General features: G+C 41.9%; 1 protein-coding gene across 1 annotated transcript; it reads left to right on the top strand.

Annotated features, from left to right (window-relative positions):
• Window positions 1–4323: 4323 nt before the first annotated feature.
• On the top strand, window positions 4324–15113 carry foxo3a (forkhead box O3A). Its single transcript, XM_044143812.1, has 2 exons — window positions 4324–5773; window positions 13632–15113. Exons 1-2 carry the CDS (start codon window positions 5234–5236, stop codon window positions 14901–14903), a joined length of 1812 nt encoding a protein of 603 aa, XP_043999747.1. The 5' UTR covers window positions 4324–5233; the 3' UTR covers window positions 14904–15113.
• Window positions 15114–18516: the final 3403 nt, after the last annotated feature.

Here is an 18516-nt window from a genome sequence, read left to right as displayed (position 1 = left end):
GTGTTTTATCTTAACAAGTCTAAATGGATGGATCAGTCCAGTCTGACTGCAATGGTTAGCTGCTTCTGAAGAAAAGATAATATAAATATAACTACTTTAAATTTTGGTTTCTTATCCGCAAAGAGATACTTTAATTTTATTTTTATTTATTTCCAAAATTTCAGTGGACTAACATGAATTATTTATCCCCCTTTCTGGCATTTAGTCAACCAGACTCCCATGTATTTAAAGGGGATTTTATGTGATTAGACCAACAGTAAGTATTATATTTATAGAGTGTAATAATAATAATACAATTTTATTTATAGTGCACTTTACTTGTAAATCTCAAAGTGCTACAAAATGACAATAAAAGCAATAACCAATCTAAAAACTCATTTAAAATAAATGGAAGGAAATCGATACATGGGTCACCGGAACATCTTCAAGTCTTTGGTTGGTGCTGAGCTGTGGATCTCTGCAGCTCCTCCAGAGACACAGTGAGCCTCCAGTCAGTTTTCTTTTCTATTTTATTAAACCAACCAATCGAGTTTCGTCTGTGGAGCACAATTTATATATTCAAATGGAACTCAAAGTGCATTACAAAGGTTAGGAGAAGACAAACACGATGAAATGATCAAATCAAAGGAAACCAGGTGAAACAGTAATAATTATTAGTGATAAAACAATGAGGAATTAAAAGTGCGAGAGCTCAATCAGGAACTGTGGAAAAATTCTTAGATTATCCAGAAAACACTTGATATGTAAACTAGATAAGATACAGTTTCTAAAAACACCAAGGTTAGAAAATAAAACAGAATTAAAATAAACTATGAGATTATAAATGGATTTAATCTTCAACTAAAAGTCGCCGGACTGAATAGATTCGTCTTTTAAGTTTGCTTTCAAATTAATAAAACGGATATAAAATGCGTTAAAAGTTGTGAACCATGTATCGTTTTCTTTCTGCTTTGCGGTTATTCTGCACTTTGAAGGAGGCAGTGAGTCGTTTTCCAGGGCAGCTGCTCACTACAAATACAGAGCTAGACTCCATGACGGAGCACTTTTATCTCATTTTATGACAAATGCAACCTAATCTGCGTCATCCATCCCATTTAATACCATTTATAAATGTACCTCATGTGACTCAACTATTTAAATAATACCCTGATCATTTAGATCCCTCCATGAGTTTCATCCTCTGCACTGAGACGAACAAATGCTTCACTGGAAATGGTTCCTGTTCTTAAAGGCAACACGTCGACGGATTGACATTTAACCCGTGAACATTAACAGTGATGCATATGCACTTCTGAAAACAAAGGCTGCAGCGTGTGGGATGTGAAAGTGAGACAACGCTACATAATTTAAGTTCACATTTTGGTGCAAACACATGGGTTTATTCCTTAAAGTGAAGTGTTGTGTTGTCATCTCTAAAGATGCAAAACAAGCAGTGAAAATCTGAAAACCATGAAAGATGAAACATGTTTTAATATCAAATTCTTCAGTGAAACTCAGAGGCATGACCGCACTTCACTGGAAATGAAAACTTCTACAGACAGATCGAGATTTTAAAAATATTTTGTATGAAAGAAGCCAACGGTAACTTGTTTTGGAGCTACGGCACGAGAAGAGGGTGGTGTGTGGGAGGATGAGCTCCTCATTGAAGCATGGTGGAGGTAGTATCATGCTGTGGGAGTGCAGTACCACTGTTTTTCACCGACAGTGTGAACAACTCAGAGTTCTAGATTCAATTCATCTAAAATATAATTAACCCCAGAGAGAAATTCAACGTTGTAGCTCATGTTAGACAATTTTCTTTAAAGAGTTGTAAATGCTGACGGATGTGGACACGAAGGAGCTCCTGTAGCTGCCTGTTTTACAGCGGCTTTGAATAAGCCTCTGACTGAAGCCACGCTATTGTTGTATAACTTTGACGTAATCCAGATGGTTTGGAACAAAAAGCTTGGACGGACGTCCCTTCTGCAGAAATTTTCAAAGCCTGCAATGTTTTTCTTTTTTGAGGAGAATAAAGTCAGATTGTAATGTGTGTGGCAGCCATGTTGCAAACATCTTGGGTTGGCGAGATGGGGCAACCATAAACATCAATTATACGTTAGATTTTATCCATGTTACGGTTTGTGAAGTGATTGAGATACAGACGTCTATCGTCAGCATAGAAATAAAATCCAAGTCCGTTGAGGCAGATGGTCTGAGCGAGGGGAAGCATGTAGGTAGTAAACAAAAGGGGCCCAAGAAACAGACCTTGAGGCACACCATGCTTAACTGAGGCAGAGGTAAAGAGCGGCTGGTGAGGTGGGACTAAATCCAGAAGGATTCTGTACTGGTGAGACCAAGGTACAGAGAACTATGGATTTTTAAGACTTTTGTTCAGTACATTTTTGTTTTGGGCCAAATCAAACTCATAAATGCTCTTAAAGGGCCGGTTGTGCCAGAACGTATTTATAAAACTTCTTCACAAACTGTTGGAAGTATCAATAAATTCTGAAATTAAATATTATTGAACATCTTTTCAGTCCCTCCAGGATTTTGTGATTCTTTTTGTGATTTTTTTTTTTGTAATAAAAATCAAAGTGTTTGTGGTACTCATTTGGAAATATTTGTGCTATTTATGACGGTAAATGTGACTTTTTGTTACTCGTGGTGTAGCTCATGGACTATAATCTGATATTAATCAAGGCTGAAGCAGCTGCTTAGTACAAGTAAGAAGGTTTTGACCATTTTTGAGAAAAATCTGCAATAAACTCCCAAACACCCAGACCCGAGATTTGTTGATTATGTATGAATTGCCACGATAATTCTCAAGAAACAAGAGGGACTGATTGATGCAATTTGGCAGTAAACAGATAAAAATTGCATTAATTTGATTGAAAACATAATATTTAGAATCTACAGGGCCTATTAAAACGGTGGGCCGGATTTGGACAGAAACAACCGTCTCTGATCACCCTTTTTATGGAGCGTTGAACTGAAGATGCCGTGTTGATCGATCGGCACGTTGTGTAAAATCGGTGCGGTGGATGTTGTGCAACGATCGTCTTTTCCCAGCCAACCCCTCTGCAGGCCTGTGAAGCAGTCCTGACAACAGAGGCAGCTCTCCTTATCATTCTGTTCACTTTGCTCCAATCTGCTGCCTCAACAGACGGCTTTGAAGAAGAAACACACACACTCTCCAACACAGAGGATTATGCAATGTCTTGCCGCAAGCACTGAAGGAGCTACCCTTCCTCTACACGCACAATCTGCTCTGTCCTACTGTTGTAAACAGCGTCAGCATTGTGTTCATCAGATCTGTTGTTCATGTAGGCGCTCTGACGTTTATAGGCCATGGTCTTCTGAAGCTGACGATCAACTCTGGACTAATTCACCATTAAGACGATGTGATTGTACCCACACCTTGCTAAAAAGCAGTCCATCCAATGTCCAATGGCTCTCAAGACATCCTCGATCATTTGACTTTTTATGTAGATGATGACCATTGGGGAAGTTCTGGAGGTCCAAAAGAGAATATGGGAAGTTTAATATGTACAGAAGAAATTCTTCTATACTGATACTAATGTCCAGTGGGGGTTTGTTTCTTAAATTGTCACAAACTGTGAAAACTTCAAGATGGATCTCAAGTAATCTAGATTCTGCGCCTCTCTGCTGCTCTGACCTATGACCTGGGTTTTTGAAATATCATGCAAAATGTACATTCATCTGAAAAGAGGACTTTAAGCTACTCAGCAGCAGCCCAGTCAGTTTTCTCTGTAGCTCAGGTTTCTGGTTCAGAACTGGTTTGACCAGGAATCAGACAGTTGTAGCCCATTTCTTGGACTTGTGAGTTTACCTCCTTGTGAATCTCTTCCAAACTCTGAAATATGGCCGTCCTTAACAATTGCCTGTTGCCTGTGCACATTTTGTCATCACACTTTTTCCCTCCACTTTCCATTGAATTGCTTGGACACAGCACTCTGAAAGCTGCCGGGCTCTCAGGACCTTCGCCTCCTGTTGGAGAGAGTCGTGACTTCCTGTTGTGTGGTAAATAATTCCTCGAGTAACTCTTTGGAAAACATGTACTTTTAGGAGTATTTTGTTTTTGTTATGCTGTACTTTTTACTTTTGAGTAATTTATTTTGAATTATAAAATAATTTCTTTCTGTGATAATTTCTTCTTTCTGTGTAACTTTACAAACGAAATCCCATATTATTCAAGATTTTTTATTTATCCATAAGTATCATTATTTATACATATATTATTTATATATGGATCAATCCATTCAATCTGTCAGAGTTTGTGGAATTCGGTAATTCCTATAGAGACAACTAAAATGTATTTAATGTAACAGAATTTCCAGCCTTCCTTTGTTAGCGACGTGAGGTTTCGAAAGGGTGATGTCACCGGCCAGCGGACGTCTCTCTCCACACACTGTCTCTTTAATTTCAGCGCAGTCCAGGGGGCAGGATCGCGTCTTTCCGCCCCTTCTCCTGTATAGTGTTTGCGCCTACCGCAGCTGCAGCAGATTGAATGAGGAGCGTCGGCGGACTGCTGGCCACGCTGCTCTGCTTTAGCCCAGGATGCCAGGGGATGTACAGCCAGGATGCATCAGTATTTCTCAGCTCCTCGTAAGGCGGATTACTTGAGCCTCGCCGTCTCCCTTCGGGGCAGCTCCCGGGGCCTTGAGGAACACCTCCTCTCCGCCTTGATGGTATCTGGAGAGCGGCGCACCGCTCCGGCGACTGGCGGCGCAGCTCTGCGGGCTTCTGATTAGGACCTTGAGGTGGGGTAAAGGCGGGGAAGGAGGGAGGCGGTCAAGATGGCAGCTGTGCACGGGGTGATGGAGCTGTGATGTGGGAGGCTCGTTTGTTTTTGCCACTCGGGACTGGAGAGCGGGACGCGCGTAAGAGAGCGCCGTTCGGATTGCCGTGAGACTCCGCTGCCTCTGTCGCTTCTTTCTCTCCCGATTTCAGCGCACGCGTGTTGGCTGTGCGCCACGAAAAGAAAAGGCGATGTTCTGTTGACGCTGGTCAGCGCAGTTGGCGCTGTGAGCTGCGGATCGACGCTGGTAGACAAGCGGGACACGTGTTGGGACTGAGCTGCGGGGGTTGGAGAGGGGAGGGGAGGGAAACCAGATTTGCATACCGCGTTGCATAGTAAATAAACTCCCCAAAGAAGCCTGCAGTCAACATTGATGGAATGCGAGCCGAGTGATTTTGCCGTCTCCTGTGCATTGACCGAGAAATTGCAATTAACATGGCCGAGGCGCCGCTCAGCTGCGACGATCCTCCCCCGAACGTTGAGATCGACCCGGACTTCGAGCCCCAGAAGCGGCCGCGGTCCTGCACTTGGCCGCTGCCCCGGCCGGAGTCCAGCGCGGGCAAGCCCGGGGCGAATGACGCTGACGTAATCCCCGAAGAGGAGGATGATGAGGGTGGGAGCGCAGAGAGCGGCTCCGCGCAGAAACACGGCGACTCTGTGAAAGAGCCGAGCGGCGGCGGCGGCTCCATCTCCCGGCCCGTGGAGCTCCAGGGCGGCCACCGCAGAGAGAACGGATCCCCTTCCTCCGCACAGATCCCCGGCGCGGCTCTCTGCGGCTCTGCCTCCCAGCAGCTGAGGAAGTCCTCCGCCCGCAGGAACGCCTGGGGCAACTACTCCTATGCAGACCTCATTACCCAGGCCATCGAGAGCTCGCCGGAGAAGAGGCTGACCTTGTCCCAGATCTACGACTGGATGGTGAGGTCTGTGCCATATTTCAAGGACAAAGGCGACAGCAACAGCTCTGCTGGCTGGAAGGTGAGCACATGATGGTGCTGTCATCGCAACAAAGACCACACTGTGGTCATGTTAACACACTACACACACAGCTATTGTTAAAGCAGCTAGCCAGGCATTTATGTGACATTTAATCAAAGCACTTCAGATGTCGATTTTTATGCCATGAACAGTTTTTCTATTTGATTTGCTCTTTTGTTTTAAGTCATAAAATCAACCCTCCTTATTTCAAGCTCCCGCGCCTGCATACCTACAGTGACATCACATGAGGCACTTCATTTGACTACATCCATTAATGTGTCTCTGGTTTGTCCTCCTCATAGGCAGGATTTGAAGCAACAGTTTTTAATTTCACTCAATAAGGCTGCAACAAATAGCCTGGATGTCCAGCGTCCAGGCTATTTGTTGAGCTTTACATCATGTTAAAATGTTGTTACCGCAGCAAAGACATACCTGGAGAATTGCTTTTTATGCATGTTTGAGTAATCATTTGATCTCCCTGGCAACCATTCAGCTGTGCAAAACACTGGGGTGAAACTTGCAGCCCCTCTTCCCCGAGCCTCCCCCACTGAGCTCCTTCAGACTAGCCAGCAGCAATTAGCAGACATCTGGTGGAACTGCGCATTTCCTGAGCTCATTATATGAGCTACTTCTCCATGCATAATGTTAAAGGGTTAATAGAGGAGCCATGTTGTGATGACTTTGTCAAGGGAGGCGGAGTCTCAGAAAGAGCAGGCGTTCTTAAAGAGACAGAGGCCCAATTTTAAGGCGTTACGTCAGGAAGATATTTGTCGCAAGAGGGTGTATATCCATTCCAAGAGAATTTTTTCCTAATTTGTTTTATCATTTTCCTTCGCAAATCAATGAAGTATTTTCAGTTAAATTTGATATGACCTCTTAAATGTACTGTTGCCTTTTACTGAATGGACATAAATATTTTTCCTCAGCTGATAACGTCAGAGATAAACAGTATTGCATGTCGCTTTCAGATACCATGTTTCTTGATAGTTTTCTTTAAAAAATATGCATCTAATCTTGTGGGAGATCAATGTAGGCATGCTAGTCATTAGCCTCTCCAATGCTAATACACTTATTTGTCAGCCTCTCAGTTGTTACTGTAATAATCAGAAAGTATATAGTTTCCTACAACAAAGACAAACCCTGGTGGTGTTAATTTTAGCTCTATTGCTGCATCATAAATACAGTTTTCTTCGTGAATGTTCTTTCAGGCGATAACTGCAATTCTCATTGTGACCTGAAGATGTCCAACAAGTGGTAGCAGAAGAAGAATCTAGAGCAAGTTCGTTTCTCAAGCACAGCTCTAGCAACACAGTTTGACCTGATCACCTTTAGGCGTTTATGTAATTTATGTAGCATTTTAAAAATAACTTTCTCCTGTGGCCATATTCAGCCACATATGGTTGTAAAGACAGGGTAGACCCTAGACGATCGTCGTCATTATCAGGGCCAGCCCAAGGCATAAGTGCCAGGGCCACTGAGGGGCCCCTTCAGTGGAGATATTTTATTTTTTAGTAATAATTTCTGTCATTATAATATCAAAAACACACAATTTCACTTTGAAGTGATTTGTTTTGACAATAATATATATTTGATAATGTATGTAGAAATTATTATTTTATTGATTAAAAGGAAAAATAAATTGCTTTAGGGGGCCCCTGGTGGCCGCGGTAGGTACCGCACGCTTCGCCTGTAACATGAGCTGCGTGCAGACCATCCAAACGTCCAAAGCTCCCGTCAGAAGTTAAGTAAGCAAAACAATGCCTCAAAAGAGAACTTATACTTCAGGGAGGAAGAAAACAGGCAGAATATAAAAAAAGCCAAGATAAAGGTTTGTTTTAATTTGCCTTGGTAATGTAATGTAAAAGATTTGTGAAGCTGCTAATAGAAAATTAGCTTTATAGCGACGTGGAACGGTCCAGTTCAACAGCCAAACATTTATGCTACACCATTTGTATTTATGTAAAACTGGAGTTTAAACTTTAAACGAGTTGATTCTCCAGCGTGGCGCTGTATATTTCTGAGATATTTTTGGCTTCTAAACAGCGTGTTTGATAACAATAATTGAAATTTCTTAATGTTTGACGTTGTCTAGCAAAATGTTTTCCATCAGGCTACATAGCTGCTATATCGATGAGCTGCTGTAGTTGGGAGATATGTTGTTTGCTGCTGAGCATAACCATTTTGTGGCTAAAACAAATTTATGCCAATATTTTTACATCAACTTCTAAGTTATGTGAAACTTCTGTTAAAATCATTTGTGGGCTCAGAATCAGTCCAGTATCAATCCACATTCCAGGGGAGAAAGACTCACCTGGTATAAATTCCATTTTTAGCTATTGGAGTAACGCTTAAGAGAAATTTATTTAATCAAAGAACGTCATGAATATGTCTGTAGGGCTGGACCGATTGCAGTTTTCTGGCCGATCTCTGGTTACCGATCTTTAAAATGCCTGACCTGCCGATTTTGACTGTTATGAATCTTTTTTTTGTCTGAAATGTCGCTAAATATAGCAAGAAAGTCACTGAGTTGGCAACAGTGGGGGTGAATATTGTTGTTTTTTCCCCTCCAGGGGGTCTTTTCTGGGCTCTAATGTCCCTTATATGACAGTAGGCTGACAGGAGAGGGGGGGAGTCACGCGGCAAATGTTGGCCGGGTTTGGGAATTGAACCCGCGACGGCCGCGTCGAGCACTCAAGGCCTCCAAATGTGGGGTTTTCTCATTTGTGTAGGATAATTTGTGAAAATACTAAGCTGCAACCAAAAATAAAGAGTATGCTGCAATATTTTAAGCACAATCTTACAAAATTTATTTTTTTACCAGTACGAATTGGCAGAGGCTAATCAACATGGAGCTATTCTGTTCTTGTCTTGTCTTAAAAAAAAACATTCTAAGTATAATCAGCAGCTTTTTCCTTTTAAAAACCAGCAGCACTTTGTGAAATCCTGTCGTGGAAATCCATACTTCATTATTCAAATGTGTTCTTTATTGTGAGTGTAAATTTGTCAATGAACAAAAATACATTACTGTACTGTATCTCTATAGTAATGGTTGGATCTAAGCACAACATAACATAACATCTAGAGCTACTGTCATATATTGAGACGACATAACAGGCGTGTATATATGTGTGTGTAAAACAATATATAAATACAGTACAGACCAAAAGTTTGGACAAACTTTCTAATTGAATTCAATGAGAAGGTGTGTCCAAACTTTTGGTCTGTACTGTATTTATATATTGTTTTATCTCAGTGGTGTGAGAACAAGGACGTGGATTTGTCGGTGTGACTCAAGTAGCGCACCGCTAAATTTTAAAGAAGAAAAAAAACGGGTGCACAGTAATCCAGTGAAGAATGAACGAGTACGAAAGTGGTGGGTGAAAAACGGGCAATGCAAAGTTAATTTCACTTTCAGAGAAACTGCTCACGCTGCAGTGAGACTGCCTCACTGGGGGGCCCCTCTGCGTCGGTTTGATTTGTCAGGATTAGTTTGTGCCGGACCGAACCAATTCATCTGACATGGAATCAAGGCGGATGAAAGCTTTTGAGCTTTCTGCAGGATTTAGACGGAGGGGAGGGAAATAGGTTTGTAATCCTGCACAACTGAGGCAAGGCGGGCCGCTTCCATGGAGCTGCCTTCTGAATAGTGTGTGTGTGAAACATTGACGGAAAAATCGGGCTGTAAAACACAAGCACCACACAAATGGGTGGTCATCACTAATTGGCCTCATCTGGTTCGGTAATGCTCCAGATTAGAGGCGGTCAGTTTCCATTCGTCTTCCGCTTGGTGCGTTCTGCGACTCCACGCAAGAGTCCGGGCGGGGCGAGGAAAGGGTTAATGCTGAGGGGAGTTTGAGTTGCGCTGACATCAGCATTTCGTAGGAAATGCTTTGTCTCTGCGTGTTCGGCGGCAATCTGTCCGAGGTTGCTCATCTCCGTGTGTCATCGTCAGCGTGTCAAGTCAGACCTGACACACATCGTGGTAACATCTTGTCATCGTTTGCATCCAGTCTAAATATACCTCCCATCCCCTCTCTCTCTCTCTCTCTCTCCTCGTACACAAGCAGCTTTGCCCAACTGTGTGCCAGCCTCTGTCTTTATGTGGCCCGGGCAAGGGAAATCAATTGACTGGCTATAAATTATGTAGGTCAATGTGAAACGGTGTGAGAGAGCAGCTGAGTGTTTCTCTTCGGCCGAACTGGCACGGCTCCAGTCTAGTCTCTCAAACCGTCCTGCTGTGACTGTGCGTGGGGGGTAAAGGAGGGGGAAGCGGACGCTTGCTGTTTTTTTTGTGATTTATTTTTTAAATACCATTTAGCACATGCTGCATACACCCAAGTAGCCTGCCTGAAGGGACAGTCCTGGAAGGCTATAGACGAACAGCTAGAATCCAAAAACAAAACTCCTGAAATTCTGTAATGGCTTTTCAGTTTTGTTGTGCCAACACCAGAATACCACTTTGGAAGGTTTGTAGAGGCACTCCTGACTGTTTGGTTCTAGAAACAGTATAACGGTTAGTCCAAAAGGGGTCAAAACCAAAGTGGACTTCTGCTGTCTCAAAACATCACGTGAGTTTTAAACCTTTGTTTTTCTCCGAAGAGTTTTTGCGACAGTAGGCAGACAAGAAAGCGGGTGAGGAGAGAGGGGAAGACATGCGGTAAAGGTCGTCGGGACCGGGAGCCGAACCCGCGACGTCCGCGCCGAGGACTAAGGCCTCCAAACCCCCTGCTAACCTCCTGCTGTGGTGGCGCAGGGGCTTAGCACACCCCACGTTTTGAACCTCTTAACAGTTGTCATATTTGGATTGGGCTTTTATTTACTAAAAAGTCCATGATTATTTACACAGGTAATGCAAGCAGGAAGCAGTGCAACACCAGTGATCTTCCTGTGTGAAACATGGCCATGAAAAGCATTTTTTAATTGAAGTAACAGAAAACAGAAAAGTCTGGCAGTGCAAAAATGAGCCAGATGGCGTTAGCTTAAATAATTTTGTTTGCTGAAGTTGCTTTTGTTTACAATAACAGGATATGTCACATTCTTACCATGTTTCACATCAACCACTGGTGAAGGCACAAATATGGCCCTTTCACTAAACAAAGATTTCACAAATCAGAAACTAGGTATTAAATATTTTTGTATACTCAATATTTGAAGAGTCCAAGTATTGACATCTTTAAACGAGAGCAAATTAAAGATACTCGTAGTGAAAAATCAAGTGTAATTACCTTTTACCCATTTGTCAAATCAGACGCTGCAATTGGAAGCCAACTTCAACTTCGTACTATACAGTATGTTTATGCTTAATGTTCTGTATATTACTGTAAAAAAAAAAATCTATGGTGCTTGCACATATTGTATGCCAAGCATTTTTCTATATAAAGTTTTCTTTAAAGAAAAACAGCGAGGTATTTCAGCTTCCAAGCTGCATTTTTATTCAAATATATGTAATCTACAAAATTTGCTAATTTTTCACAAATAATTGACTGCCTTTCTATAGAAAAATGCAGGAATAGGAGACTATTGAACTGCGAATGTGCAGGAGTCCGCTGTATATCAATGTTTAAAAATGCAAAAGTTTCAAAACTGTTAAAACTTTGTACCACAACCCGATTAATTATCAGCTGGTCAAAGTGATATTTTCCACAATGAGCAGCATGCCTATTTTTCTTGAAGCCTGTGCATCAAAATAATGAATAAATGTTCTAACATTATAATAACTGTAATAGTTATTAATAAATAATGCAATAATTAATTATTCTGTTTTAGAATGAACGCAGTCATAAATTTTATTTTTAAATATTTGTTTATACATTGATACCAGGAATCTGTGCTAAGTTCTGAACTATCTCTAGGTAGTTCAGATGCTAGATGCAATTTTTTTCAATCAGTTGATGTGATTTCTTTTAATAACTAACAGGATGGACTAAATGAACTCTACATGATCCAAAAAACCCAGCACTTCTTTGGTAAATAACCAAATGTTATGTTCCATTTCCTTTGTGCCAAAATTGTTTAGATTCAGTGCTTTAGCCTTTGTTTGTGGTTGTACATCTGCCTGTTGTAACACAAAGCAGTCCAATTCAGCACCGCCACAAATTGCAGCCTAGTAAAAAACCGCAGAGCTGAATCACTACCACCTTTGTCAAAACTGGTCGTAAAAGTTCATTTATTTACTGCCATTCTGCTGCACTGGGTTACAGTAAACTGAACATAGGACGTGGTTCTATTCTGCTGTCAACTTACAAAATGAGCAACATGTCTGGATGTTTCTTCTGAGGCCTCTTTTTGACGATTGTGAAACGGTTAAATGGTTTGGTTGGGGAAAAAACAAAGCAAAAGAAAAAAACTGTGTTCTTTGTGTAGGATTAGATACTTTGTAAACTTGAAATCGAGCATTTGTTTTGGCCACATTAGTCCCAGTTGACTTATTAAAAATTTTCACAGGTTCCCTGTAACTGATCTGTTACCAAATTGGATATGGGGAAAATGGCTCATCCCTCAGGGTGGCCCCTTCTACTGGGCAGCATGGCCGCTAAAGTTTGCCCTCCGAGCAAATTCTCTATTACTTTTGTGGAAGATTACATTGTGGTTAATGGAAGTACGGCCCGTCCGTGTCATGGTAATATCAATGAAGTGCGAATACAATATCCTCATCACATTTCCAGTTGTTTTCATCCTGCGACATCTTGAAAAGATCTAACCTTGCGCTCTGCTCCATGTCACACACGTGCAGCTTTGTACAACCCTAATAAAGACGAGCTGAGGCTGTTCTGTCGTCCCTGCCTCTCAGGGCTTCACTCTGCAGCAAGAAATAAAACTCGTGATCTAATGTTGTAATCGAATCATAATGGGATTGTTTCAGACTGGACTGTGGGCTACAGTCTCTGGTTTCTCTGAGGTGCGATTGGGCTGGGTGTGCAGGCTCCAACTGCTTAATTTTGTACATGCTTGGGAAGATCTCCGGAGAAATCCTGCAGACCTTTCCGAGCAGCCAGAAATAGGACAGAGTGAGAGGTGCATAGCAGTCTGTTGGAGTGCAGTGTTCACGCAGCTTGCATGCACACAGATGAAACCCACACATCCAGCTTTGAAGGGTTTGCATCGCTTGTTTATTCTCATTTCACACCGTCTGATCTGTGACCAGGTGTGTTCACGATAGGGATGAAGCGTTTCTGATTATTTTAACAGCTCTGCAGAAGGTTGATTAATTTCTGGATGTGGAATTTATTGTAATATCAATCTTGTTTTGTTCTTTCTCTAATAATGCATAAAAGGGAAATATGGAACAATGTGGCGGATGTTCATATGTCGACTCCTTATCCTGTACCAACTTCCTTTCATTTGCATTTCACTCCATTATTCCTGGGTTAATTGGTTGGATCAAGCTGGAAGATTTTGTGAGACAAACTAGGGGAAAAAAGATTGTCAGGATAGTTTGCTGTAAAGGTTAAGTTCCAGAAATGCTGGATGCTGTAATTCTCAACGGTATTGCACAAAGCAGTTAAGTGGAAGCAAAATTACGTGTGGTTTTCAACATTTTCTACACCTAAAAGTCTGACATGGATTTGTACCCCTAGTTAAAGGTGTAACCAATTCCGATGAGGAGTCACCTAATGGGTAAATACAGTTCATTCGTGGGGAGACAAATCTTAGCTGTTTGGTGAAGGCTATAGAGGTTTGTTAGAGATGACTGATGAATAAAGGAGAACAGCACAACCATATACTTACCTAAAAAAGAATCCACAAATGGTTCTTATCACAATAGTACCACAAAATATTGTGATACAACTTTAAGTCTGTATTGTCTACTCCTACCTTACACCATGTTTTTTTCTCTTTTTTTTTTTTTTCTTTTCAGAATTCCATTCGACACAATCTGTCCCTCCATAGCCGGTTTGTGAAAGTCCAGAATGAAGGGACGGGCAAGAGTTCTTGGTGGATAGTCAACCCGGAAGGCGGTAAAGGAGGCAAAGCTCCCCGTCGCCGGGCCGTGTCGATGGATAACAGCAAGTACATCAAGGGAGCCCGAGGACGAGCCACCAAGAAGAAAGCCTCTCTGCAAGCTGCGCAGGACGGCAGCTCTGAGAGCTCCTCCAGCCTCTCCAAATGGACAGGCAGTCCAACGTCCCGCAGCAGCGACGAGCTGGACGCCTGGACAGACTTCCGCTCCCGGACCAACTCCAATGCCAGCACGCTCAGCGGCCGCTTGTCCCCGATCCTGGCCAACCTGGAGCTGGACGAGGTCCCCGACGATGACTCCCCTCTATCCCCCATGCTGTACTCCAGCCCCAGCAGCATGTCCCCGTCCACAGGACCCACGGGACTCCCTGACCTGGCTGGTACAATGAACCTGAACGACGGGCTGCCGGACGACTTGATGGACAACCTTTTAGACAACATCAGCCTCACTGCAACCCAGCAGCCTCCTCCTGGAGAGGAAGACCCCGGAGCCATCAGCCAGGGAGGCTCTGTGTTTACCTTCAGCTGTGCTGGCAATCCCTCCGGAGGCTACGGGCCAAACCCTCTCTTCAGCCCCACGTCCATCACAAGCCTGCGGCAGTCACCTATGCAGACCATCCAGGAGAACAAGCAGACCACCTTCACTTCCATCTCGCACTTTAGTGATCATCAGGACCTGCTGAGCCTGGACTCCCCCAGCCACAACAACGTCCTGCTCACCCAGTCTGACCCCCTGATGTCGCAGGCCAGCACCGCCATCGCCCTACAGAACTCTCGCCGAAACGCTCTGCTGCTCCGCAAGGACCCCATGATGGCTAATCTCGGCGGAGTGGGCCAAAGCACTTCAGTGCCTGGTTGGCAAGCTGGCTTGTCGACCCCCAACAACGACGGAAGTGGCCACGCCAATGCCAAGCCGCCGCACCTGAAGTCTCCCGGCAAGAACGCCACGATTCAGGACCGCTTCCCCAGCGATCTGGACCTGGACGTGTTCAACGACAGTTTGGAGTACGACATGGACTCAATCATCCGCAACGAACTGATGGAAGCGGACTGCCTGGATCTGAGCTTTGACGCCCGCCTTGACTCAACCTCCACCCAGAACGGCAACAGAAACGCTGGAGGCTTCTCCGGCGCAAAACAGACCTCCCCTCAGAGCTGGGTGCCGAGCTGAGGAGCAGCACCTGAACGTGTAAATTTGGGTTCCTTGATCTGCGTTGAGCACCTAGAGGGGAAAAAGTGTATTTATGTAGTATTTTCTTCCAATGTTTTTAATGTGAGGCATTTAGTGCGGTACTGTATTTCAAATGTCCGAGACACACACAGCGGTATGACGGCATACTACGGCCATTGTGGATAGTGGTAATAAAGGAGAAGTAAATTTCTGCCAAACTGAAATTAACATATTCAGGGACGCCTTTTAAAACTGCTTCTTTAAACATTTCAATTAAGTTTGTGCATGGACCTTTAAGATTAACTGTAGTTTTTCTGAGCCAGGTTTCTAGATATAATGTCATTTAGTTGGGACCAAACATGGGATTTGGTGATGGGGTTTGATCTAATACAGTCCAAGTCGGGTTCTATTCCCAGTGTGGACTCCTGAAGTTTGTGGGGTAGCAGTTCCCCTTGACTGTCAAAGTTCCTTCTGTGATATTAATTATTACGGATATATCCCCTTAGAGCACGTGTCAAACTGAAGGCCCGTGGGCCAAATCCGGGCCACTGTGGGTTTGTGCGGCCCTCCAGATTCTAAACTAAACACTAAGTGTGCTTAAATATTATGCTATCAATCAAATTAATGCAGTTCTATCCGTTTACTGCCAAATTATATCAATCAGTCGCTCCAGTTTCTTTTAGAATTATCAGGGAAATTCACCAAAATCAACAAATCCCTGCACTTTTCTGAGCAAATAATTGGGAGTTTTGCAGTTTTAATAAAAAAAATGTGAAACTTCCTTACTTGAACTAAACAGCTGCCTCAAACCTAATTGATTTCCCATTATATGACCTGTACAGCGAGTAATAAAAAGTCAAATTTACCGTCATAAATAAGTGCAAATATTTCCAAATTGCTACCACAAACACTTTTTTATTGCAAAAATCACAAAAATTCAATGATATTTAAGAAATGCGTGATATTTTAACAATTTGTGAATGGCTTTTATCAATACATTCTGGTACAACTGGCCCTTTAAGAGCATTCATGTTCTTGATTTTGCCCAAAACGAAAATAGTCAAGTGTGTATTTTTATGCTAGTGTGTTCAGAGCTGGTGGCAATGACCCTTTTTTTAAAAAAAATTATTTTATGTTATTGTCCCTGTCAGGAACCCAATAGTTTTCATTTTGCCTGACTTCTGTCTCTGCAGTCTGCCTGTTTTGTCTTCAGCCTCTTTTAGTAAAAAGTCCTGCCTCTTTCTGTTTTTTTTTTAATTGAATAATTTTATTATTATACAGTGTTGCCCCTTTAATTATTCTCATTTGTGATCTTGCTTTTAGAGCATTTTCTTGCATGTCAGGTAGAACAATTTTATCTATTATTTGTTCCTTTTAATCTTAATTTAAGAGGATTCCAGTTCTATGTTATCCTGTTGCTGCTTTTGTTATTTTAACATTTGATCAGCTGACCTATTTCCCTTATAGAGCTTCATCCTGTCCTGTGGTGTGCATGGCACGCTTACAAATTATTAGTTTTACCTGGTAGTGACATTGTTTGTAGGAGACTTGTTAGCAAAGAGGCAATTAATCAGAAATCTTACATGTAGATGTTGTCAAATTCATCAAGGTGGAACACTTCTGTCTGATTCCTGACAGATGACACAACCCAAAGTTCGCTCCTCTGCAGAACATTGTTTTTTTCTTGGGTTTTTACACTTTTTAAACAAAAATTACCGTCCTAAAATTAAACCAAATCTAAAATCCTCTAATTCAATATGTATTTATGAATTTAATAATCATCAATCAATCAGTCAAACCTAGTTTAAACTTTAGTCTAGAAAATGTTATTCATATTCACAATCATCAGTTTGAAGTAACCAGTTATTTAAATCAAAGTTTCCTTTAATCTTTTATTTTATAGCAGTAGACATCTTTTTATAATTATTATTTATTAAATAATTAATAACTTCATCAGTTACTCAGTGCTTGAGTACAGTTTGTTTGTTCTCATAATCACACTAATTTTCATCAACCAAAGCAGCACAAACAGAAACATAAATATTTATCTGATTTTCAGTTAGTCACAAATTTTCAGTCTGCTTTTCTTGTTGTCCTATGCTCAAATTATCAATTTTATTGAAGCTTCATGAAATTTCCAATATTAGTTAACATATTTAATATGTTAATATTATCTTTAGTTGTCAGGTTCCTGTTTTTAAGTAATGCATTTTTATTTATTATTTATTCATTCATGTATTTATTTATTGTTATTAAAACTATCTCAGACATATGTTAGAATCCAGCAGTAACTGAACTACCTGCTGCTAGAGCACTTCACCCATTTTAATAAAATGTAAATTCATTTATAGAATGAAATTCTAAATTAACTGTTCAGTTTAAATGCAACAAATACTTTATGGTATATAAACACTTCAGTCTCAATTATTTTCAGCCCTTAAAACTGTTCAATTTAATTTCAAACTAGCATGTATTACCGGAATATTCCTTCTTTTCTTTTTAATAAAGGAGAGAAAGTTTTACAAATCATTATTAGCTTAGACTCTGATAATTTTAAGTTGGTGAAATTTAGTAGCATAAATTTTGTTAGATCTTTTGCTGAAATTTTAGTGATTGTAGATTTTCTTCTAGTTATGCTAGTTATTCCCTCTATTTGCTCACCAACCATAAACAAAGGTCCTATACCCCTTTTAAATCAAATTTCTTCCTGTCGACCTCGTCTGCCATGCCTGGAGCAAGAATCACCTCTTCTCTCCTCCCTGCCTTTTTTTTTTTTTTGTTATAATTTATTACTCACACACACGGCGGAGGTCTCTGTTTTTATTTTTATTTTGTTCTTCCCTTTATTTTGAAATTCATCTTGCTCCGCCAGATAAGTTATTAGTCCGTCTATTTGTTCCCCGAGAGTCACCCAAGGGCCTGTGCCCCACTTTGAGTCGTAACCCTCATCCCTGGAGTCACTCTCCATTTTGCAAATTCAGAAATCACCTTATGTTTTGTTTAGTGGGCATGGCGGCACCTGCTCGTACGGCGACGAGACAACACCACAGACAAAGTCAAACCTCTTTAACTGTCCGCACGGCGGCGGGACGACACACACTTGATAACTTAAACACGGTTTGTTTTGTCGTGTTTAACCGTGTTTAAATTACAGTTCACCAGCACCAGAACACATGAGAGCAAAAACGTCTGCAGCTCTCACACACCCACAGTTGACACACACGCACAGCTCAAACAGACAGAGAACACCTAAAAGGATCCCCGCTTTGAGCCCTGGACGTTCTCTCTTCCCACAAAGAAAACGTCTTTATTTTCTTCCCACACAGAAGAAATCTCTTATTCTCTTTTCAGTTATACTTCGTCCCAGGCTCAGATCGCGATCAGCTTTGTCGCAATCAACTTTTCGTCCCAGGCACGGGTCGCGATCAACTTTATCGCAATCAACTTTTTTGTCCCAGGCACAGGTCGCGATCAACTTTATCGCAATCAACTTTTTTGTCCCAGGCCGTCCCAGGCACAGATCACGATCGATTCTATCGCAATCAATTTTTGTCCCAGGCCGTCCCAGGCACAGATCGCGATCAATTCTATCGCAATCAACTTTTGTCCCAGG

The sequence above is a fragment of the Gambusia affinis genome, linkage group LG16 (assembly GCF_019740435.1).
Source record: "Gambusia affinis linkage group LG16, SWU_Gaff_1.0, whole genome shotgun sequence".
In the NCBI taxonomy this organism is placed as follows: domain Eukaryota; kingdom Metazoa; phylum Chordata; class Actinopteri; order Cyprinodontiformes; family Poeciliidae; genus Gambusia; species Gambusia affinis.
Note: the sequence above shows the minus strand (reverse complement) of the source record. Positions and strands in the feature narration are given on the sequence as shown.